Genomic DNA, 23,510 nt, shown 5'->3' on the forward strand with positions numbered 1-23,510 from the left:
GAATCTCTCTAAAGTCTAATCTGAAACCACCTTCTCTTTCTTTCTTTCTTCTTCTTGTTTTTTTTGGTGCGTAGAAATCACCTTTTCTGAACTATCATAATCATAATTAAAGTTAATAAATAGCGCGAGGCTTTTAGGGGTTCCAAGGGGAGCAGTCATTGGATGTGGGAGGGAAAAGTTATTGCGGATTGGAGTTTGCTTCGAGGAATGCGGCGAGGGATTCCAATGAGAAGAGGAACAAGAGGGAGAGGCGAAGTCTAACCCTAATCCTAGCCCCAGTTCTCTTGATTTGAAGTGCTGGTGAGTGATGGCGGAGGCGGAGGCGGAGGTGGAGGAGAAGAGGGTGATGAGGGGAGCGGTGGAGGGGGAGAATGTGGTGGAAGGGTTGGCCGTGCTGGATTTCGACATGCTCTGCGCCACCGTGGCGCTCCAGACGCAGGGGTTCTCGGTCGAGAAGAGGCGGATGGGGATGTTGGAGGAGGAGGAGGAGGAGGAGGGAGGGGATTTTGATGGGCTGCAGCGGATGTGGGAGGGACATGTCCTTGATTGCTTCGAGGACCGGCGGATCGCGATCGAGTCCGCATGGTGAGCTCCGCCTCTGCTGATTCTGGTTTTAATAACCTTTTTCTTACTGTGCTAAGATCTCATTTGGAGAAGATGAGTTGAGGGCTTTAGAAGTTGTGGATTCAAGACGAAGACTTTCAGAAAGTTGTTTCCTTTTTACCTTTCAAACCCCTAAATTTTTGGGACAACGTATAAATTCAAAATACATATCTTGTATGGACGTTTATTATGGAACAGAGTTGGTTTGTTTGATTGTAGAATTTTGGTTTTTGCAGTTGCCCGTGCTATAGATTTGGGAGGAACATGCGAAGAGCCAAACTTGGATATTGTTTTCTTCAGGTGAGCTTCCTGCTCTCAGATATATTTTTAATGATTTTATATGTCATTTTGACCCATAATTTTTTCACATTTCGTTTCATGATGGAGGTAGGAGAATATTTGCAAGTTAGGAGTGAATCAATATGCTGTTTGATCAATAACACAGTAGATGTGATACTAGTTCTAATTAACAGTTTAAGGGTCTGGCCTATAGCTAGCAATCCAGCATCATATAGAGTGCAGAGAATTACTTTCTGGAATCTCTCCAGTTCCAAGAGGGCTAGAGATAGTTAACACCACTTTACTCTGGAATTATGTAATGTTTCATGCTACACTGGCTTGGACCTAGTGCTAAAAGTTATTTGGAAATCTCTTCTTTGTGAGTGGTCTGTAAACATCCACATTGTCTGTCCTTTACACATCAAGAATTTTAATCATTCATATGAGTGTTGAGCCATTGCTGGTTGTTGCAGTATTGCCCTTGAAACTTGTGAGAGCATCTTTTCCCTTACTTTGTCAGTTTATGTTACCTTCAAAATGGTAGGCCATACACCTTTCTGTCTGCAGACCCACATCTAACCCCTTGTCTTCACCAAAGAAACGTATACCAACTCCCTTAGTAGAATCCATGAGTGTATAATTTAACTTTCCTAATAAATTGATATCAAGCTATTTTAGCCCAAGAAACACTGATGAAAAAGGTGATCAGTTGCTAAACAAGGTGCAGACGATTGGTTTAAGTTTCTTATATGCATTTGTTTTCTTTTGACAATTGAACAATAATTGATAAACTGCAGCCAACAATAAGTAGAGCCTCAGAATCACGTTTCCTCCCCAAATCAAAGGCAAATAGGCAGCATGTTTCACTTATACACGAAAACAAAGAAAGCTGCGGCATAGAGAGAGGGGAGAGAGTGTGTGAATCCTTTCTCTCCTTTTTGTTATGTACACAACTCAAAATCCAATATTTTTTATCATTAGAACATGAGACTTTTTTAAAATGGAAGGACATTCTCTCAAGAACAATCTTTTGATGTAATGACTCCTATACATACCTCCTTTTACTTATGGGAAATCTAGAATCTCAACATCATTGGAATTGTAAAATAATAAAATAATAGAACTCTTGGAAAGCTGGCTTTTCCCAGACCATCAAGAAAAGATATTTCAATTCTCCTCCATCCTCTTTCTCTGTAAAAGGTCAGATCTATGTATTCTTATGGCACGTGCAGAGCACATGTCAAGATATAGTAACTATTAAGCTCAATTTATTGCTGCATTTTGCTTATGATAAAGTAAAACATGACCTTGCTGTTTATCTGATCTTCTGATCTTTTGACATGAAAACATTTCTATTTTTCTCCAGGGAACTGTCTATTTTGTTCTTGCAATTCTTGTACTGTTCAACCTCATTGCTTTTGGTATGACCAAGCAGCATAGCTTTCTATTTATCGGTGTTGCTTCTGTCATCTCATTTGGAATATATCTCGGTTATTTTCGGACAAGGATGAGAAAGCAGTTTAACATAAGGGTAAGCACATCCCTGATGCTACTGCATTTGATATTTTTGTTTTTATCGACTTGTTAGTTAACAGTACCAATGAGTTTTATGGTTTTAGTCTCCAACTTTTCCTCATTATTTAATTTCACTTTCCTAGAACAGCATGTGCAGCATGTTTACTGTTGTGGATGTTTTGTGGTTATGACTCCCCTGCCCCCCAAAACCATTTTCCTGAAGATTTGCTCTATTGAGTATGTTGGTGAAGATCTCAAGATACTTAACCCTGGGCTGTAAATATCCTCCATTCGGCTGTCAATCATTATTAAATGAGTATGGAAGCAGGTAGAGTTCTCGTCTGAATTAGTAGCCAGAACCTGCTACCTAGAGCGATGCATCTACTTTAAAATCTTCTTGGAAGCTCGAATCCACACCCACTTCTTAAACACTTTCTGACCAAAAGTGTTTCTGAATTATCTGCTTGCCTACACCCGCTCCTGCACCTGTAGTCAATTATGGTAACTAAGAGTCTGATAGTATTATATAACATGTTTGAATTTATATATGGGTCTCGGCCTCTCAGGTGTCTGCATTAGACATAATACAATTCTTTCCTGTCTCAACTGTTAATGTGATTGGCATCTAATGCTACCCTACACATTATAGGAGCCATTTTATATGTATAAACTATTAATGCATGTATTCTTTTGCTGTTCTTGCATATTTAATGTTTGCCCGCAGGGCAGCGACAATTATTTAGATGACTGTGTTAACCATCTCATCTGCCCCTGCTGTACATTATGCCAGGTAATCATCAAATTTCCAAAACCCTAATGATCAATATTGTTGTGTTGAAGCATCTATAATTGAGCCCATACAAACTTCAGCAGAGTTGGGTTGGATTGTGCAGGAGTCCAGAACGCTGGAGATGAACAATGTCCAGGATGGTGTGTGGCATGGCCGGGGTGACACCATATGCTTGGGCAGCGGCGAAGGAAACAAGGCATTTATTGCTCTCCAGAAGCCTCCCTTGATGCCAACCAGGTCACCAGAGCTCTGCAGCATGGAAAGAAAATCCGATGGTGGTGAGCACTCATGGAGTACTGGTGGTAGCCATTCGGAACCTCTGGTACCATCAGCCCAACTGGAACAGCATTGATGAAATCTAAGCTAGCTAACTATGCAGCATGGTCAAATGAGCTTACTGTACCAGCCCAGAGAAGCACTCTATTATTTTAAAATTATGATCGGTAGATCGCCAACTGATGAGTTGCAAGCTTTTTCCAATGATAACCAGCCTGGACTTTGTTGTCTAGATCTCACGAAGATCGTAACAAGCATCGATGGTGCGAAACAACCCCATCATCTAAGCAGTGCTTCGAGTCAGGACCTGGTAGCAGTAGGCTGGCACTGGATTTGTACTTGGGAAGGGGCACAACCAGCCCTCTGTATATGTAATTCTAGGGAGCTGTAGCTTCTCGCCGTAACAGAACTGTAAAGACTTTATTCAGGCAATTTGTTTTAACATTTTGCCTTCTAATGGCGTTGAGGCTAGTTGTTATGAACGTCTTGCCACACCTACTGATTTCTTGGTGTGGGTGTTAATAGTTCTTCCCAAACTTTCCTGAGCTCTCTATCTGATTTTGCTCAAGCTGGCTTACTTGTACTGGAGGTTTTATTATTGTTTGGAAGCTGGGGCAAGACTAAGATATGTAATCTGTGGTCTTGGCAAGGGTATACTTCGTATAACTATGAAGGGGCTGGCTCTTTTTGACTTCTAGATCCCATCTTCCACCAGATCGAGCCTCAGACCATTTCTATTTTTGAGATGAGACACAGGAAGTGAGAGAACACTTCCTTTAAAAAAAAAAATCGGTACAGAAAGGTATAGAAATTGACAAAATAAAAGTATGAAAGGATGATGAAGAAGATGATATCAGGGGCGAAAGAGTAGACGAGCTTCTTATGCCGGCTATGGAAAGATATTTTTTCAAAGCTTAAAAGTATTGAGTAGTTTGTACAGCACTGCATGAATAGTTGAAATGAGTTCCATTTCAATTCATGCAAGCCGGATGGGTGCGGTCCTAAAGTTGAATACTGGCTTTACTTTGTTACCAAAACATACTGGCTTTACTTTTTATCAATTGAATTGCATGGGAGCTAGTTTCGGCCCATTCCAAGCTATGCCTGTTAACCATCAGCAATGATCAAAGCCTAGACTGTTAACCACAGGATTCTTAATATCAATTCTAATGAAATATTTGGAATATGATCCACTATACGTTCATCACTCAGGTTGTCATAAGCTGTCATAACATCTTCCAATAGTCATGTAAACCATATCTAGAAATATACTTGTATAAATAATAGAGGTAAGCATAAAATCATGTCACTGTATGATGATGGTTGTTAGAATCGATATGCATATATAATAAAATTGCCCACGCGTGCATGCAGACGCAGGGAATAACATGACAAGCCAGAACACCTACAATGGCTATGTGGTAACCGCTAAACTAAAGCATATTATAAAGCTAAATTTCTTTCCGAGCTATTGTAACATGTTATTTGTCAGCTATAGGCTAGATCAATTTTATCTACCCTTGTATCATGTTCAAGTGTAGCTGCCTTTGGTGACACTGATAGTTATCTCAATTGTCTGAGGCTACTGGTGATAAGCCTGCTTCCCACTCTCACCTATGTTTTGGAATAGGTATCAGAAGAATTAATTGCCTGAACTTTCATGAGCTCCCCATCTCATTGAATTCAAGCTAGCTTATTTACATTGAATGGTTATCTGCTAAAGGTTGTGGAGAGTTATATTTGGAAAACAAGGAATATTACTGACTCGGAAGTCTAGCAAGATAATATAAACAGACTGGTTCATCGCAGGGTTTACTCTGTTTATATGCATCGACAAAGGGATCAGATGTTTTCTGACCAAAAGTAAGGAGTCAGCTATTTTCGAAGTTTAGATCCGACAGGGTAATTCTAGAGCCTGTACACATCGTTTTGGATTTTTTTTTCCCTTATTTCTATGAGTTCCATACTTTATACTCCTTGCTCGTTTGCTGAGGTCCTGGCTTCGAACAAATAGTTACTAATTAATTTCAAACCCCGAACGAGACGTGGACGTGCCGGAGTGGTTATCGGGCATGACTAGAAATCATGTGGGCTCTGCCCGCGTAGGTTCGAATCCTACCGTTCACGATCTTTTTTTCCTTGAGCATTTTTATTTTTGAACGTGGGCAAGGCTATGCCTTACATGGAAGGCTTTATTTATTATGGAGGGAATTCCTATCATGTGCTACGTTTTAGGAGTCTAGTTTTTTTGACACGAGACTAGAAAAGCCTAGAGGTGAACACGAACATTTAGAAAAGTTTCACAAATCAAATACTTGGTATCCATAATGAATACCTTTGTGGTTTATCAAGATGTCCTGCATTTCTTAAATCTCAATTGGGGATTACAAGAAAAATAAATTAATGCTAGCATGAAATATATGTAATTTGATGAGGAAAATGCCTTGTGTCTCCATAAGGTCTGAAAAGGCCTTAAAAATCTGTTTTAGAAAAGATTGTCCAGCAAAACACTTCTCCTCATTGTGAGCCAAACTGAAAACCAACCTCAGGTTTTGGACATAACAGATCTTATTAATAACAGTAAGTGATAGATTGATTTCTTTCTTTCTTTCTTTTTGGTGATTACAATTCAGGTCCAGTATATAGACCGAACCTAATGCTCACAAACCTAATTATAAAGAAGCAAGGGTCCGGAGGAGAGTTGACGTCCTTTAGGATTGAATCCCTCCTCCATGCATAAATTGGCAAGAGGCAGTGCCATCTAAACTTTACTAAAGTTCAGTGGTTGCGGTGGAACTTAAAAACCATACTTTGGAATGTCTGCATGGTTCCACTAGTCAATATCAAAAAGGCACGGACCAGCTTTGGGTCCATCAAGTCAGGTCTTATTGGTGATCTTCGGTTGGCTCTCTAGTCTCCAAAGCTAATCATCTTATACTGTCATGCTCCGAATCCATCACTTGAGTTGGCCACATAACACGGCCGCATAAACCCCAGAGCAATACTCTAGAGATCATGCAAGGTCTAAGATGAACAATTATCTAATAACTCAATAGTAAATTGCCAAACAATCCAATTTCAAATTTTCAAATAGAACTAAGGCATGCCACCATATATATATATATATATATATATGTGTGTGTGTGTGTGTGTGTGTGTGTGTGTGTGTGTGTGTGTGTGTGTTTATTAGTTTGTACCATTGGATTTGCATCGTAAGATTTACATCGATAAATTTGATTTGGCATACAATGATATATTTTATATGATTTTCAGTACAAATATATTTGTATAGTTATTATACGTATCAGATATTGAGAACATGATTGAATTTCAAAGAAATTCATTGTATCAGTGGTAACTGATTTGACAAGAATAATATATAAATTAGATGAATAAAATATAGTTTGGACTAACCTCGTCATATGACGTTTGATTATGATCCCTATAGGGTAAGAAAGGCCTCGTAATTGTACGAGGACACACTACATAAGCTTCAATAAATCCAAACAAGTTGGACAATTCCTGGCCTTCCATGGGCTGATACATGGAATAACCTTCACGAGCTTCTGCGTGGGATAGCCTCTACGGGCTTATGCGTGAAATCGTTATAGCACCATTGGCTGATATATGGGGATAGTCTCCACATGCTTATGTGTGGGATAACCACCACAGGCTTACGCGTGGAATCTTTATAGCGCCTGGGCTGACACTGGAGATAGCCTTCACAAGCTTATGTGTGGGATAGCTCTACGGGCATACACATGAAATCTTTATAGTACCATGGGCTGACACATGGGGATGCTACCATGGGCTTACGTGTGGTATTATATTAGTCTTGGCTTGAGTTATAATCTTGATTAGTTCAAAGTCGGAAGTTAATCAATGAGAAACATGAAAATTAAGTTAATGAGAAATGGATAAAATGACATAAAAAATTATTGTTGAACAACTGGTTACATTTAATATATATATATATATATGTAATATATATATATTAAATATATATATATATATATATATATATGCATGCATGTATGTATGTATGTATATGCTTCTTTGAAAAGATGGTAATGAGCACTTATGTGTGATAGGGGGAAATGTGGATCGTCCAGCCCATAACTAAAGAACCGCCTAGTTCCGACCCAATAAACGTCAACGACAATCAGCTGAATCTTCACTTCGGCTCAAGGTCAGCTCGTCTTTAGGACTCCACCAAAAGCTTCACCAACTTTAGATACTCGCCGACTCCCCCAACCAAGCTCGGGGTGCCTTCGGACATTCGCCGACCTACCCCGACCAAGCTCGGGGCGCCTACTCCAGTAGTACGCCCCGACCTTCGAGCTCGGGGCGCTCCACCGAGCACGCCTCGAAACCTGGAAAGCAGAGCTACTCCCAGCACCCGCCAAGTCGATCTCGTCCAACGAATGACGCGACTATTTAACAAGCTCGACCTCGCCAACGACCGCACCCACGTGCGGGTCTACGCCTACCTACGTGGTCGTACTTCACCACACTACCGTGTCACGTCTCCATAATCGGCCTTCAGCAGTCAAACGACACCTTGACTACTCTGGCCATGCCCTACCATGACTGTCAATACCCTACCGTTCTCAAGAACAGGCAGTACTGCACGCCACCAGCCAGCCTAAGCTGCGCGCCATCCGGCTCAAAGCCACGCCCCCTCATGATGGGGGCCGACAGTGCCTCTGCCACTTGGGCCACTTTACCGAGACTATAAATAGCTCGGTCAGGTAACTTCTAAAGAACTTTTGGCTGGACCAATTTTACCCCACTCTAACTTGATCGTCGGAGGATCCTCACCGAAAATACCGATGAGGCTTTATGCAGGTCCGCGACGGTCGCGCAGGAGGTGGCTCCCGTCTTCTCCTTCCAATCACCGGCGGCTCCCTCGACTCCACCGGCGTGGTCACCCTCGGGCCAAATTTGAACCACAACATTTTTGGCGCTAAAGGAAGGGCTTGAGTCGTGATCACAATGATAATGAGCCAAGGGGCCCCAAAAGCATCGAGCAGCTGGAAATCAACGCCTGACTGCCCTCTCCAAAGTCCACCTCCTGCATCGCACTTGCCGGCAGACTAAACTTCTCAAATCTAGCCAAAGCAGTTTTATTTGCTCGCCTAGCAAGTCCAAACCCAGGCCATGGTTATTCAAACCCTTCATCCGGCTGGAGTTTCATCAACTATTGAACTCGATAATAAAGTCAAGGAAGTGCGGCGATAAATCCAAATGCTTTGGGATCAGGTCGCGGAACTCCGCGAGGAGTGTTATCAATCGAGGAGCAGGTCCCCTATAAAATCTGGGAGACATCTCTCCCACCGAAGTTTTGAGGAGTATACTCCTCTTACGTCCTCCCGGGTCGAAATCCTCACGGAAATTGAGGGTTGCGGCTACCTCCAATCTCCTTCGAAGATACAACCATCCAAGTCACGGAAGCGTTTAGGCAAGTACTGCCACTTCCATAGGGATAATGGCCACGACACGGAGGATTGCTATCAGCTCCGAGATAAGATCGAAGTGATCGTCCGCCAAGGCCATCTAAGTCGGTTCGTTGGCGGGTCAACGAACAGAGCGGAGCTTGATGGGTAGACTTCGGAACCATCTGACGGACCCGACGACGGACGCCCCAGTGTGGGCACTATCAGTTCGGAACCCCGCCTATGAGTCTCACGTTGATGTCGCCCTAGCCCCAAGGGGCCGAGAAGAGGCCACGCTCACTGGCTCGAGGCTGGTGACCCCAGATGTAAATTACTCCCCCAAGGAAGGACCTTAGCCTTCTTCAGGTCAGGGCTTTCTCTCTTAGGTCGAAATCTAATGAAGTTATCTTCCAGAATTTTTTCAAGACGTCTCTCAAGTATTCTAGGAAGCTCGGCGCATGTTTGATGTCCTGGCAGTGCGAGTTGTATACCGATGACTTTATAAAGTCGCTCCCGAAGCTTGCCTCGGGGCGCCCTGCAGGACTTAGTGAGGGCCCAAGGGTCTTGCAACTGCAGGTTCCATCTACAAAGTCATCCATTGAGCTTGGCTCGAGATACCCTGCCGTCAATGAGGAGCCGATGAAGAGCACCCTCGTCTGTAGGATTCTACAAGTACGCCTCTGATTTAAGTGGGGGGCACCTACAAAGTCATCCTTTGAGCTCGGCTGGGGATGCCCTACGGCGTCAATGGGGAGCCGAGGAAGAGCACCCCCATCCACAGGATTCTACAAGTACGCTCCTGATCTGAGTAAGGGGCATCTACAAAGTCATCCTTTGATCTCGGCTCGGGATGCCCTACGGCATTAATGGGGAGCTGAGGAAGAGTACCCCCATCCGCAGGATTCTACAAGTATGCTCCTGATCTGAGTGGGGGGCATCTACAAAGTCATCCTTTGAGCTCGACTCGGGATGCTTTGCGGCGTCAACGGGGAGCCGAGGAAAAGCACCCCCCGTCCGCAAGATCCTCGAGTAGATGTTTATCTCTGAACCTATTATTTTCGAGTTAGCTTCGGCCCCTCGGGTGGATTTCTAAGTCTCGAGTTGGTCTTGGCCCTCAAGCGGATTTTTACTCTCGGGTAGATGTTTATCCACGAACCTATTATTCCCGAGTTAGCTTCGGCCCCTCGGGTGGATTGTTAAGTCTCAAGTTGACCTCGGCCCTCGAGCGGATTTCTACTTTCGGGTAGATGTTTATCCCCGAACCTATTATTTCCGAGTTGGCTTCGGCCCCTCGGGTAGATTTCTAAGTCTCGAGTTGGCTTCGGCCCTCGAGCGGATTTCTACTCTCGGATAGATATTTATCCCGAACCTATTATTCCCGAGTTGGCTTCGGCCCCTCGGATGAATTTCTAAGTCTCGAGTTAGCCTCGACCCTCAAACGGATTTCTACTCTCGGGTAGATGTTTATCCCCGAACCTATTATTATCGAGTTGGCTTCGGCCTCTTTGGTGGTTTCTAAGTCTCGAGTTGGCCTCGGCCCTCGAGCGAATTTCTACTCTCGGGTAGATGTTTATCCCCGAAACTATTATTCCCGAGTTGGCTTTGGTCCCTCGGGTGGATTTCTAAGTCTCGAATTGGCCTCGGCCCTCGAGTAGATTTCTACTCTTGGGTAGATGTTTATCTCCGAACCTATTATTCTCGAGTTGGCTTCGACCCCTCGGGTGGATTTCTAAGTCTCGAGTTGGCCTCGATCCTCGAACGGATTTCTACTCTCGGGTAGATGTTTATCCCCGAACCTATTAATCCCGAGGTGGCTTCGGCCCTCGGGTGAATTTCTAAGTCTCGAGTTGGACTCGGCCTTCAAGTAGATTTCTACTCTCGGGTAAATGTTTATTCCCGAGCTTATTATTCTCGAGTTGGCTTCGGTCCTCGGGTAGATTTCTAAATCTCGAGTTGGCCTCGGCCCTCGAGTGGATTTTCGTTCTCGGGTAGATGTTTATCCCCGAGCTTATTATTCCCGAGTTGCCTTCGACCCCTCGGGTAGATATCTAAGTCTCGAGTTGGCCTCGACCCTCGAGTGGATGTCTATTCTCAGGTAGATGTTTATCCCTAAGCTTATTATTTTCGAGGTAGCTTCGGCCCTCGGGTGGTTTTCTAAATATCGAGTTGGCCTCGGCCCTCGAGCGGATTTCTATTCTCAGGTGGATGTTCACCCCCGAGCTCGCCTGTGCTCCCGAGCTAACTAAAGCCCTCGGGCAGGCTTCTATCCTTAAGTTAATCTATGGTTGTTTGTCTCCGATTTCGCTCTCCTGGGCAAGTCTTAAAGTGGCCCGCACTATTGAATGAAGAGCTACGAGCTCGCCTCGCATAAACTTTATTTTTAAATCTAGGGTGTACCGAGCCTGGAGTTTCCTACAGGACTCCACCAAAAGCTCCACCAACTTCAGATACTCGCCGACTCCCCCGACCAAGCTCGGTGGGCCTCCGGTGAATAGACCCACCTCGATCAAGCTCGGGGCGCCTACTCCAGCAATACGCCCAGACCCTCTAGCTCGGGGCGCTCCACCGAGCACGCTTCGGAACTTGGGAAGCAGAGCTACTCCCAGCACCCGCCAAGCCAACCACGTCAAATGAATGACGCAACTATTTAACAAGCTCGACCTCGTTAACGACCGCAACCACGTGTGGGTCTACGCCCACCTACATGGCCGTACTTCACCACACTACCGTGTCACGTCTCCATAATCGGCCTTCAGCAGTCAGACGGCACCTTGACAACTTCGGCCATGCCCTGCCGTGACTGTCAACATCCTACCGTTCTTAAGAACAGGCAGTATTGCACGCCACCAGCCAGCCTAAGCTGCGCACCATACGGCTTAGAGCCACGCCCCCTCATGATGAGGGCCGGCAGTTCCTCTGCCACCTAGGCCACTCCACCGAGATTATAAATAGCTCGATCAGGTAACTTCTAAGGAACTTTTGGCTGGACTAATTTTATCCCACTCTAACTTGATCATCAGAGGGCCCTCACCGGAACCACCGGTGATGCTTTGTGCAAGTCCGCAGCGATCGCGCAGGAGGTGGCTCCCGTCTTCTCCTTTCAATCACCGGCGGCTCCCTCAACTCCACCGGTGTGGTCATCCTCAGGCCAAATTTGAACCACAACAATGAGTATGTTATTTGTATGAGCTTTTCGAGTATTAATCCAATATTTATTTTATCTGGTATTACTCATTGATTATTTTCTAATTACTAATGGTGCAGCAGTTTGGAATTCTTACTAGGCTATAAAGTTCACAACCCTTTTTCTTTTTATTTTCAGTGTTGTAGGATGCCTGGTATTGGGCTTTAGTTGAGATCACATAGAAAGGGATGAATAGATAGAGAATCACTGATACTGGTTGGATGATTAAATTTTATAATTGGACCAGTTTTGTTGTTCATATGAATTGAGATCATTTTTGATTACGGATTTTAAGGTTATGACAAATTTTCAGGCCTAGATATTTCTAGGGTTCTACCCTAGGAAGTGTGCAGCCATGTTACATGTTCGGATCTGGGTGTTGGGTTTGGGGCGTGACATATACCACAAATTATATTGCATGATTGTGATCGTCAATGATTTTTAATAAAATAGATGACCTGTAGTTGCTTGAATTAAGATTTTTTTCACACGCCAAGGAAAGTGCAGGGTTGTTAATTTAGATGCTAAACTTAGGATAGCCTACATTACCCTGAATATATGTCGATGAGCCTAATTTTTGCAATTGCTCAAGATATCTTCTTTTAGCTTCTAGATCTACTTTTGTTGAAAACAAAGAAACCACCGTATTTCTTCTAGCAATCCTCGTCTTGCAGCTGAGTTTTTTCCTATTTCTCATATCATCCTCATGGATTATCATCTCAAGGTCCTCTGATTGGCATACATCAATCGTCTTAGTTAGCAACAACCTTGCTTTAAAATGAATCCTACAACAAGAGTAATTCCATATTCAAAATTGAAGCCTAGCCTTACTCTATGAATTTGGTCTGGATTGAGGTCTGGCCTGTAATACATGACCCTTTTAGTAAATTGGGCTCGATCCAATTGACTAGCCCAGTTGGAAAAGGTTTGGCCCAAAAGAGGGAAAAAAGGGCTGACGTGCTGGGCACGTGCGAAGAAGGAAGAGGACTCATGATGAGCGTCTCTTCTTCCTCCTGATCCTATCGGATGGAATTCGACCTAGGGGCAGATTCTAGCCTTCTCTAGCTCTATTTAGAGCTTTGTCTCGTTGCCCTTCTTAACCCACCAGAGAGCCCAAGTCCTAGATTGATGTCATCATCGGAATTCTTTAATTTTTTTGCTTGAACGCCAACCACTTCCGACGTCGTTGCTACTACAAATCGTCACCGAGAAGGCAGATAAGAAATGAAAACCTTTACTTGACTTTTCTCCCCCACTTTCATGGTCTTTGGAAGCTTTGATTCTAGCCGATGATCGCTGGATTTTCGTCAAGAATCAGATGCTCTATTTTAACCTTTTTTTTCTTTAGATTTTTGCAGTATCATTCCATCATTTCGGTCGATGACACTTGTTACCAAGGTCTCCACCCAATTTGGCACGATGGTTTGCAGCTATGGTCGGGGCTTCGGTTGTCGAGATATCCAGATTTTGTGATGTAAGGGGTAGAAACCCTTGTGTTCGAGTGGGTTTTTGTCGTCGGCCGCCTGCTATCACTGGTTGCCGACCACCAGTTGGCCGGCCGTAGTTTCTCGAACATCCCATCTTCCACCAGCAGCCACCCTCTCCTCCTCTTCTTCGGTTAGAGAGAGAGCTATGTTTACTCCTCTCTCTTCCCCACTTTTTCTCTTTTATTCTCTCTACAAAGTTTTTCTCTCTACATAGACTTTCTCTCTCTAGAGTTTTTGGACCCCATAAGTATGCCTCTTAGTGATTTTTGGATCGACCTAGGTAAAGAGTCCTGATCTAGGGTCGTCGGGTGGCGTGTCAGCCAGCCTAATTCTTACCAAATATTATTAGATTTGATCATCCTCGATATTTGTTGAGCCATTTGTGCCCTAGTCCAAGCATGATTCGATGAAATCATCTTGATCGGACCGGCCAGGATGCCAGGCACTCCCGCTTGTTAGCCTTGTGAGGATGTTGGAATTTAAGGTTTTTATTTTTAAAATAATTATGATGAAATTTTAATATTTTTTTTGAAATTAATTAGATTTGTTAATTGAATTGCACTTGCAAGTTAAGTAATGTAGTTTATTTTTTAGATCTATCAGTGAATTATAAATATTTTCTGAATCAAATTATTCTTGATTTATGAACTTGACGTGTAGTATTTTATTATTATATATGCCTCTTTTTTGAATATTGTATAATTTTTGATTGAATGTATTGGTTTCGATATGGATTATATTCAATTAATTTCGATGTCATATAATTTTATGTATCTTACGATTTGGAATATTAAATATGCTTTGAGAAAGAGAGTTTTGCTTCAAAATAGATTTAGACTCACAGCTAGACTATGTATCGATATCTTACTAGTAAAAATTATGTGTTGTTATATCGATACCCTGCTAGTGGAGGTTATACGTTAGCATATCGATACCCTACCAGTGCAGGTAATATGTTGGTATATCGACACCCTGCCAGTGGGAGTTATACATTGGTATATCGATATCCTGCTAGTGGGGGTTATACGATGGTATTTTGATGAGCTCATATTATGGCCCAGCCACAGGGTACAAAAGTGGTCATAGTTTATGAACATCGAGATGATCTTAATATTTTTTTAAAAATAATTTATAAATAAAATTTAAAGTTTGAAATGATTGGATAGTATATCGATTTGGTTTTGAATTGGTGTACTTCGCATCTTTAATTTTAGCATATTATTATTATTATTTTATTATTTAATTTATCTAGTTAAAGTGTTTATTGCTTATTGGGCCGTTTAGTTCATTTTACAAGTTCTTACTATTTTCTTACAGTTTCAAAGAACTAGCTTGACTCAGAGATTTATCATGGGAGAGTGATTATAGATAAAATTTTGAGATCTTTATTTAGACTAGATTTTATTTTAGAGTTGATGCAAGGTTTTGGATTATCATTGGTTTTATAAGACTTTTAATTTAGTTATTTAAATTAGAATTGAATGTTAATTATTTAAATTTATTCCACTGCTCGTATATGATATCATGTTGAGATGTCTTGCATACTTGCGGAGAAAATTTTCTATGAATATGCGGTGTTTGCCACAACTCCCGGCTTGCGATCTTAGGTCGGGGGCATAATAGGCCCTTCACAAGCTTGCATGTTAACCACCGGAACTCCTTACAAAAGTTGTCGAAGCCTAGCCTGCTAACTACTATAAATGTTTACAATTATAATGATTTTTTTACTGGGTACAATACAACAATTATGGTAATTTTTAGAAACATGTACCAACTAATGAGCCTAAAATGTTTTATATAGATGGTTTTAATTTAAATGGACCCCCTATAACTCTAGAAGAAGCAGCCATAACATTGATCAGTGGTCACGTAAGCCCATCTTGAAATATATTTATTAAAGTAACAGAGATAAAAGTAGCATTACTATCAATATATAATAATATTTATCTGCATATATAGCTGCCCACTGATGTGGCTACAAACACATAAATCCTATGACCGCTAAAATGAATCGAGGGGATACTATGGATCCATTATCTATAACTATTGGAAGTCTCCTTCCTTTTAATAGTGTGTAATGTTGAGAGGGGTTTTAGTCCCACATTACTTGTGTAGAGTTTTTTTAGATAGCTTTATAAGCATTCATATCCTACACATGTTAAAGTAACTTTTGGTGGGAAGTTGTGGAGGGAAAGCCAATATTATATTATCAAAGATTGGCACTTGGCACTTTTATCCATGTAAAATAAAATTCATATTGGCAGTTTTTATCCGTTTTACACAAAATAACTGCACTAGCAGTTATGTTTTGAACAGACACTGTTCCAAAAGTTGTGTTGGTTCAGAGTTTAATTCAGGGTTATAAATTACCAATGTCATTCACAGATTAAGATAACTTCTTCTACAAAATCTTTCATTCCGTTACTCTAGGGAATCCTAATTTTGCTAGCTAGGATTCTGTTTCGATTTTGTTGTATCCTGGAGCGAATTTGTTGGATCACCAACAGCAACATAGTGGAGGCAAAATTCGCTTAAGGGCAGTGTTAATTCACGCTTCAAGACCGGTTTCAAATATTAAAGATCCTCCTACTTCAACAATAACATCATGAAGACAAGGATCATAAAGGGAGGTCTTGAACTCGGAATGCATCTTTGTCCGCTGGGTGGTGGGGTGCTTTGGATAGTGCTCGAGACCTCTGCATGCGGATAAAAGTGTTGGAGTTTTATTTTCTTAAAATAAAATTTAATCAGATGTCTCTTTCAAACTCTCTATAAAAAAAATGTTGATTTCAAAAAAATACAGTGTTTCCAAAACATTACATATATTTGAAACCATCAGATCTCTTTGGTCTTTTGAATAAAGTCTATAAATAGATTCCTCCGAGATTGATCCAATATAATCCGATCTCTCACTTTCACTGATACTTTTCCTCTCAAGAGTTTCTTTTACAGACAGAGTTTTTTCACCCTTTAACTTTCTGCTGAAGAAGTTGATTGACTTAAGTCTCCTAGCGATCGTGCTCGTTAGAGGAGGATTGGGCTGAGCCGGGTTGTTACACTTTGAGGACGAGATCGCCACAGACCCGCACATAGGGGGTCAATCACGTTATTAGGACAATGCAGATCACACGCCTCGATCTAGAAAAGATCTTTTCAATCTTCTGAATTTATCTTAGTAGTTTTTTATAACACTATTCTATAATGAAAATATAGCAATTTCTAAACTATATTTTCCAATCGTCTAAGAACATGAATCTTGATAATACTAGAAATTACTATTTGATTTTTTATCTAATTTAATTTGGTTTAATAGAATTAGATAGCTTTAACTCTATCATTTACAAGTTGTTTTCTAAAAGAAAAAAATATTTTTTTTAAGAAATTCATATTGCTCTCAACTTAGTGCAAACAGATTTTCTGTAACTTTCAAATCTTTACGAAAGCTTTTTGCATATTTAAAATTTTGTAGAATTTTTTTGTAACTTTAAAGTCTGTGCAAAATTTTTTTACAGATTTAAAAAATCTTTATAGAAGATTACTGCCGCTTTAAAATCCATATAGAAATTTTCTATAGCTTTAAATTTTGCGCGAACTATTTTTCTGCAAGTTTTAAAAACTGTACAAATATTTTTGTGCATCTTCAAAATCTATGCACAAATTTTCTACAAATTAAAAGAATCTATGTAGAAAGCTACAACAGCTTTAGAATCCATGCATAAGTTTTCTGCAGCTTTAAATTTTGTTCAAATTAATTTTCTTCACCTTTAAAATCCATGCAGAAATTTTCTACATCTTTAAAAATTATGCAAAAATTACTGTTGCTTTAAAAAATGTACATATGATTAGTTGTTCCAAAATTTCTATTGCTACTATTTTGAAAAACGTGCAAAAATCATAAAATTACTTTATTTGGCATATTTCTTAGTGTAAGCATGATTGCATATGTCTGGCCAGTCAATCATGAAATGCTAATACATGTTATAGTTCTTTATGAAAAGTTCCTCTCAGTTCATGAGTGAGATAAAGGTGGAATATCTTACATGCTAAGAATTTATTTTAAGATAACATTAGTGCATGTACAGTCTCTATTACAATTTTTAGCCTTGAGGTTGGTTTGGCTAAGTTGGAATTCTCTAATGGGGTTAAATAATGTAAAAAATTTGAAAAAAAATAGAGAGTTTAACTAATTTGAATAAGTTTTTGGGTTGTGATGCAAATTTTTATATCTCGAAGCACCATGGAGGTCGAATTGATGGCTCTGGATACCACATGTATTGAGACAGAGTGGATTAAAAATCTTGTCTTAGAGCTAGCTATCTTTAGTACCAAAGCCAGTTCCGACCATATCAATCCATTGTGGTAAGATCATGATAGAAATGATAAACCAAAAAAGTACCAATAAAAAGATGATCTGGCATATTCAGATTCGTTATAAAATTGTAAAATAACTCAAAAAAAGTAATATCATTTTTTTTAGAATTTGTCAAGTCTGAGAAAAACTTAGCAGATCAATTAATTTAGGGTTTGTCTAGGAGTGGAGTCCTACAATCATCAAGGGGGATAGGGATTAAGCCCACTATTGTGTCACCGACAATGGATACTCAACTTCTGTGATTGAAGTTCCATAAATGAGGTTAAATGTGGTAGAAACGAAGCTAATTAAGTGATTGTGTCAAAGCACATTTCTCAGAGTATATTTCCTCCCATCCCTATGATGAGAGCTTATCAGTGACAAAAATATATCAGAAAAGTTGAGTTATACTCTTAATGAGTCTAAAATAGAAAATTTGTAGAGTATTATAGGTCACACATATCCTTAGAGGACTAACTATGTGAGAATTATTTTATAAGCCGCGAATAGGGGTTTGGGCTAACCCTAACAAAGTTCTCATAAAAAATCAAGGTACTAAATGCAAGGCCTTTAAATGGCGCTAACCGCATAAAGACCCAATTAATCCATACTGTGCATGTGATAAGTAGAAGTCTAAGTCAAAAGACTTAGTTCAAGGTTTAATTCACTATGGTTCTTTAAGATAGATGCTATCAACACTAAGTGAGGTTCAAGTCCACAAGACACCTCACCTATTGCACAGTATAAGTTGCCCAAATATTCTACTTTATGATTTTCAAAATTTTAAATCTTTCGTGGGGGATTATTGGAGTTTTAATTTTTTTAAAAAAATTAAATTTTCTTATCTCTTAAATTTTAGTTATTTTAAATGCTTTAAAATACTTTTTATTCGACACCTCTTTCAAAAGAGTTATGACTCTTCGAGAGAGCGTTGGTTTCCGAAAAGATACGGTGTTTTCGAAATATTATATATATTTGGAAGCACCATGTTTCTTTGGTCTTCTGAATAGACTATATAAATAGATTCTTGTAGGATTAATCCAATATAATCTGATCTCTCTCTCAATGCTACTCTGTCTTTCTAGAGTTTCTTCCACAAATAGAGAGTTTTTCCATCCTTCAACTTTCTACTTTCTATCTTTTTAATTTTTTGAGCATCTGAAAGAGTCAGTTGGGTTATGCCTTCCAGTGTTCCTACTCATTAGAGGAGGATCGGGCTGAGCCAGATTGTTGTACCTTAGGGACGAGATTGCCGCAAATCTGCACGTAAGAGGCGAATTACGTTCTTAGCGCAGTATTGATCACACACCTCAATTCAGACAAAATCTTTTTAATCTCCTAAATTTATTTTTGTAGATTTTGTTTTATAATACTATTCTACAACAAAATATAGCAATTTCTAAACTATATTCTTCAATAGAAAGAAGTTTAGAGTACTTTGAGATATGTGCAAAATGCAATCTAATGGTTAATATCAGCATAGAACAATTATTCTTTTACGTCAAAGATACAACCCAAACCCATTCATATATCCCAACTTCTACGACCTTTAGCATTGAGGTTGTGGGGGAAAAATTCACCAATATCTACTTCTTTAAATTGCCCATGCTTATAAGTTGATCCACATTTAAAAATTTCTACTAATAAGTTCTTCCTGATCTAGCACCACGTAGCCAAAAATTAGCTGAACCCCCAAGTGCAAGATTTGCTTAAAGAGCTTGAGTTATATCTGGAAACCTTAATTTAAAGAAAGCTTGAATTAATTTGATTTGGTCAAAGCTCCATAGTCTAGCAACCATCTGTGAATGTCCCCGTCTTGACGATAAAATGTGCAGCCCTGCAAAGGTAGGGAGAGGCCATTTTCTAGCCTTAGGGTGATTAAGTAAAATCTAAGTGGCTTCTAGCTGATGGTTTCAAACTTTCTTAATTTATCTTCCTTCCAACAAAATTTCAACATCTGGTAGTTCCTCTATATTCTAAGACTTTCTCCTTCCACTTCCTCATAGCCTACACACTACTTGTTCGTATACTTCCAGGCCTGTTTCCCTACGCTCAGACAACCAGGAATACATTAAGTAGCCCTTTGAGTTCTCTACAACATTCCTCGTTACGAAGCAAACCCATCGAAGACACCACTGCCGTACATCATACTACGCTCTCTTAGCAGCTACGTTTTGTACATTTAGCTGGATTCTGATTGCAATATCCTAACCATTTGATGTAAAATTTAAGGAAAGAACACACAGGCATCCTCTCAATCTCATTAAAAAATGGAGGCAACCAGGAGCCTCTCTCTCACTCCCCGACCAACTGACTCATCCCAAAAAAACCACGCGGTCAGAGAGAGAAGAGAGAAGAAACAAGTGCGTGGAGCTTGTACTGCTCTAAAGAAATGTTATTTATTCCACCTTTTATCTAAGAAGCTCCGACACCCTCCGTACCCCCTGCAGCTCCCACACATCCCCTCTCTCTCTCTCTCTCTCTCGGTCTCTAACCTTTTCCATCCACCTCTTTTGCATGTACATAGCTTTTTTGGCTGTACCCCTCTCAGGCTTAAAATGAGGCGAACTCAGAGAATGCTTCACCCGTTTCTCAGTTGCATCAAACTATTCAAGTATCAAATATTTTGGAAACCTCCTGCAAATGCTCATATCCATTACGATAACACGTACCAGTTAAAAGCTCGCTTTAAAGAACATTGTAACATTATTGGAAGGACAGCCTCTCGCCCTTTTTCCCTGCACCGAAACCCACAGCCGTTCCCTTTCACGAAAACTAACTACTCTAGTAGTGTTACTCTTTTACAGCCACCAATCAGGCGGTTATCGAATTCTTAGCATTACCGCGAGTGTTATCGCGTTCACCTAACCTGCCGGTTAATTAAAGAGGAAACCAAAGTAAACTCCGGTTAGTTTTATTACCGTTTGTTATTAGCACCGTTGCATACATGCTAATTAATAACCGTGGTCTGGGACTAGAGTTGGATTCATTCACTCCCTTCGTACTTAATTACGAATAAGAAGATCTCCCGCTCTCTCTCTCTCTCTCTCTCTTCAGCTCTTTCTTCTCCCGTACGGCCGCTCCTCCTAAATCTTCCATTTTCTGCCGCAACTAATTAATCACTTCATTAACATAATTAAGCAAATGCAAATCAAAAGCTACTGACATTAATCACATAGAGAACAAGGAGCACCAGAGTTAGAGCTTAGGGAGAAAAAAAAAAAACAAGAACAAGAACAAAACAACAGAAACGACAAGAACAAGAACAAGAAGCTGAAGAAGAGAAGAGAGGGGCTCCTTTTAGACGGAGAGCTTAAGAGAGAGGTCGACAAAACTGGGAGAAGCGGCGGCGGAGGAAGAGGAGGAGGAGGAGGCATCTCCAGCCGTCCGATTACCGAACTCGGAATGTCCCAAAGACGCGCTCCGGCTCTGGGGGAAGAAGTCGAACTCCTTGATCACCTCGCTGCTCTCCATCATCGCTTTCCCACTTCTATGCCCGCATCCATACAAGCCCTGCGATTCCTACATTTCAAGAAAAGAGAAAAATAATAAACGAAAATAGCGAACAAGGGGAATGCATTAATGGAACAGTAGATTGGAAGTGTGCTTTTCGAGGACATAGGATCACTTGATCAACAGCCATAGCGGCGGCCAGATCCATCTCGAAGTAATCCACGCCGTTGTTTCCGCTGAACCCTGGATTGTCGCCGAACAGACGCTTCTTCTACATGATGTGTACCGCCATCGCAATACGTCAAGAAAGGTAGAGAAAGATGGAAACCCTAATGTAGATTGGAGTTGAGAACAAGGAGAAGAGAGCTCACCCGGGCACAGAACTCGCACTGATCGGAGAAGCACTGCATCTTTTGGTTTGAAGGGGGCTCTGGAAGCGGAATCCCGACCTGGAACCGGCCCTCCCCACTCCCCATCCCCATCCGGTACCGATCTAACGAGTACTGCTCGTGGAGCACCGATCGGACGGAGGAGACGGCGCCACCGCCGTAACCCCCCAGTCCTGGGCTCGCCGGCCGGCACCGCTGGATGTAGCACATCCCCGGCGACTGCACCCAACCGGCGCCGTAGGCGGCGACGGCGGCGGGCGCGGGAGGGGGGACCGGAGCGCCGTAGGCGGCGAGAGGGGCGACGGCGGCGGGGTATTCGTAGACGGGAAGCTGGCCCGGGAAGGGATGGACCTCGCGGGCGGGGTCGATCTCGGTGATCTTCTTCCAGCGCTCCTGGAGGCGGAGGCGCTCGAGCTGGGCTACGCCGAGGCCTCGCTGAGGGGGGCGCTTGGGGGCCGCCGCCTTGGAGGCCTTCCTCGGCTTCGGCCTCGCCGGGGAGGAGTCCTTGGCCATGGGATCCGGCGCGGGCGGGAGTCCGTTCTGGGAGGCGCCGCCGTCGTTTCTGTTCTCTTGCGAGGAGGAGGAGGAGGCGGCGGCAGCGGAGGACCAGAGGAGGAATGCTGGAGTCGCCATTGGAAAATTAAACAAAGAGGAGAGAGAGGAATGTGGGGTAGGGGGAGTATTTATAGGAAAGGGGAGACGAGAGGAACTTAGGGTTTGAATTTGTTTAACGGGGCGTCGGACATGCTGGACGTCCCTCCTCTTTAGAGACAGAGAAAGAGAGCGAGTGAGCAAGAAAGCGATCTAGAGAGATAAGCGCATTCGAGGCCGGTGGAAGGTGGTGGTCCCGGTGAGAGAGAGAGAGAGAGAGAGACCGGCACGTGTCCGGAAACTGGGCGAAGGCTGCATATACGGTCTGCTGGTGGCGGGCGTGGTCGGAGCCCTCCTGCCAACTGGGCCTCCACTGCCCTTACCCCTCTCTCTCTCTCTCTCTCTCTCTCTCCCCCACCCGCGCTCCTAAAGCCCTTCGTGTGGGGCCCAATCCAAGTTCCGGCTAACGCCGTTATCTATCGCAGTGGCCGTCTTTGGAACGGTCACATACTCAGGTGTAACGGAATTAATTGAATTTTTTTTAAAATGACGATAGATCCATCTATATACTCATGGGAAGCGATATGCAACGGGACAAAAGAAAAACTTTATTTCCATATAAGGCTGTGCACTGGCAAGTCGAAATGTGATTGGATGCGCACCAGCACCACTTCAACGGCCATGTGGGTTCAAGTTTGACAAGCTATGAACACGATATTGGTGTGGAAGTACAACTGCCCTTTTGACCAAATAGCATCTCTATCTGATTATATTACTGTTCATAGATTTTTGAATTAAATTTAAATTATATGAAAATATACTTTTGCAGGATCAACAAGCTAATTCGAAGAAGTCATTTCAATAATTTTTTTGGGGTTTCTTTAGCGTTAAGAGAATGCATTTGATAAAGATTTTTCATATATATTCAAATTTGCCATATTTGGTAATAGAAACAACAATGATACTAAGAACTCTTAATGTTTATTATAGTTATTTGCCTGGTACCCAGGATAGAAAATGTATTTTCTTGTAATTATGAATGCAGGCTTCGAACAGTTCTATTATAATCGTTAGATATTTGACGGACGGTAACATGCGGCAAGTATTAATTTGTCTGGATTAATTTTGATAAACAAAATCTTGATTTAATGCGGTAT

At 41.6% G+C, this 23,510-nt stretch overlaps 2 protein-coding genes and 1 non-coding gene across 4 annotated transcripts; 2 read left to right on the top strand and 1 right to left on the bottom strand.

Moving 5' to 3' along the window:
• On the top strand, positions 1-4,008 carry LOC103696045 (uncharacterized). 2 transcript variants are annotated; one of them, XM_008777545.6, is made up of 5 exons: positions 5-585; positions 840-903; positions 2,249-2,413; positions 3,122-3,187; positions 3,291-4,008. In XM_008777545.6, the coding sequence occupies exons 1-5, from the start codon at positions 308-310 to the stop codon at positions 3,537-3,539; spliced, it is 822 nt and encodes a 273-aa protein (XP_008775767.4). In that variant the 5' UTR covers positions 5-307; the 3' UTR covers positions 3,540-4,008. The 2 variants fall into 2 exon arrangements, with proteins under 2 accessions (XP_088557481.2, XP_008775767.4); XM_088701355.2 differs by lacking the exon at positions 3,122-3,187 and having other exon boundaries at positions 1-585.
• A 1,500-nt stretch (positions 4,009-5,508) lies between these two features.
• TRNAS-AGA (transfer RNA serine (anticodon AGA)) lies at positions 5,509-5,590 on the top strand. The gene has a single exon. It is a non-coding gene; the product is annotated as a tRNA-Ser (tRNA).
• A 15,475-nt stretch (positions 5,591-21,065) lies between these two features.
• On the bottom strand, positions 21,066-22,538 carry LOC103696046 (uncharacterized). The gene is made up of 3 exons (XM_039117968.3): positions 21,745-22,538; positions 21,549-21,644; positions 21,066-21,442 (listed from the first exon to the last, which is right to left on the bottom strand). The coding sequence occupies exons 1-3, from the start codon at positions 22,393-22,395 to the stop codon at positions 21,221-21,223; spliced, it is 969 nt and encodes a 322-aa protein (XP_038973896.1). The 5' UTR covers positions 22,396-22,538; the 3' UTR covers positions 21,066-21,220.
• Positions 22,539-23,510: the final 972 nt, after the last annotated feature.

Source organism: Phoenix dactylifera, chromosome 1 (assembly GCF_051530095.1).
Source record: "Phoenix dactylifera cultivar Ajwa chromosome 1, Ajwa_hap1_PhDact_Kaust_v1.1, whole genome shotgun sequence".
In the NCBI taxonomy this organism is placed as follows: domain Eukaryota; kingdom Viridiplantae; phylum Streptophyta; class Magnoliopsida; order Arecales; family Arecaceae; genus Phoenix; species Phoenix dactylifera.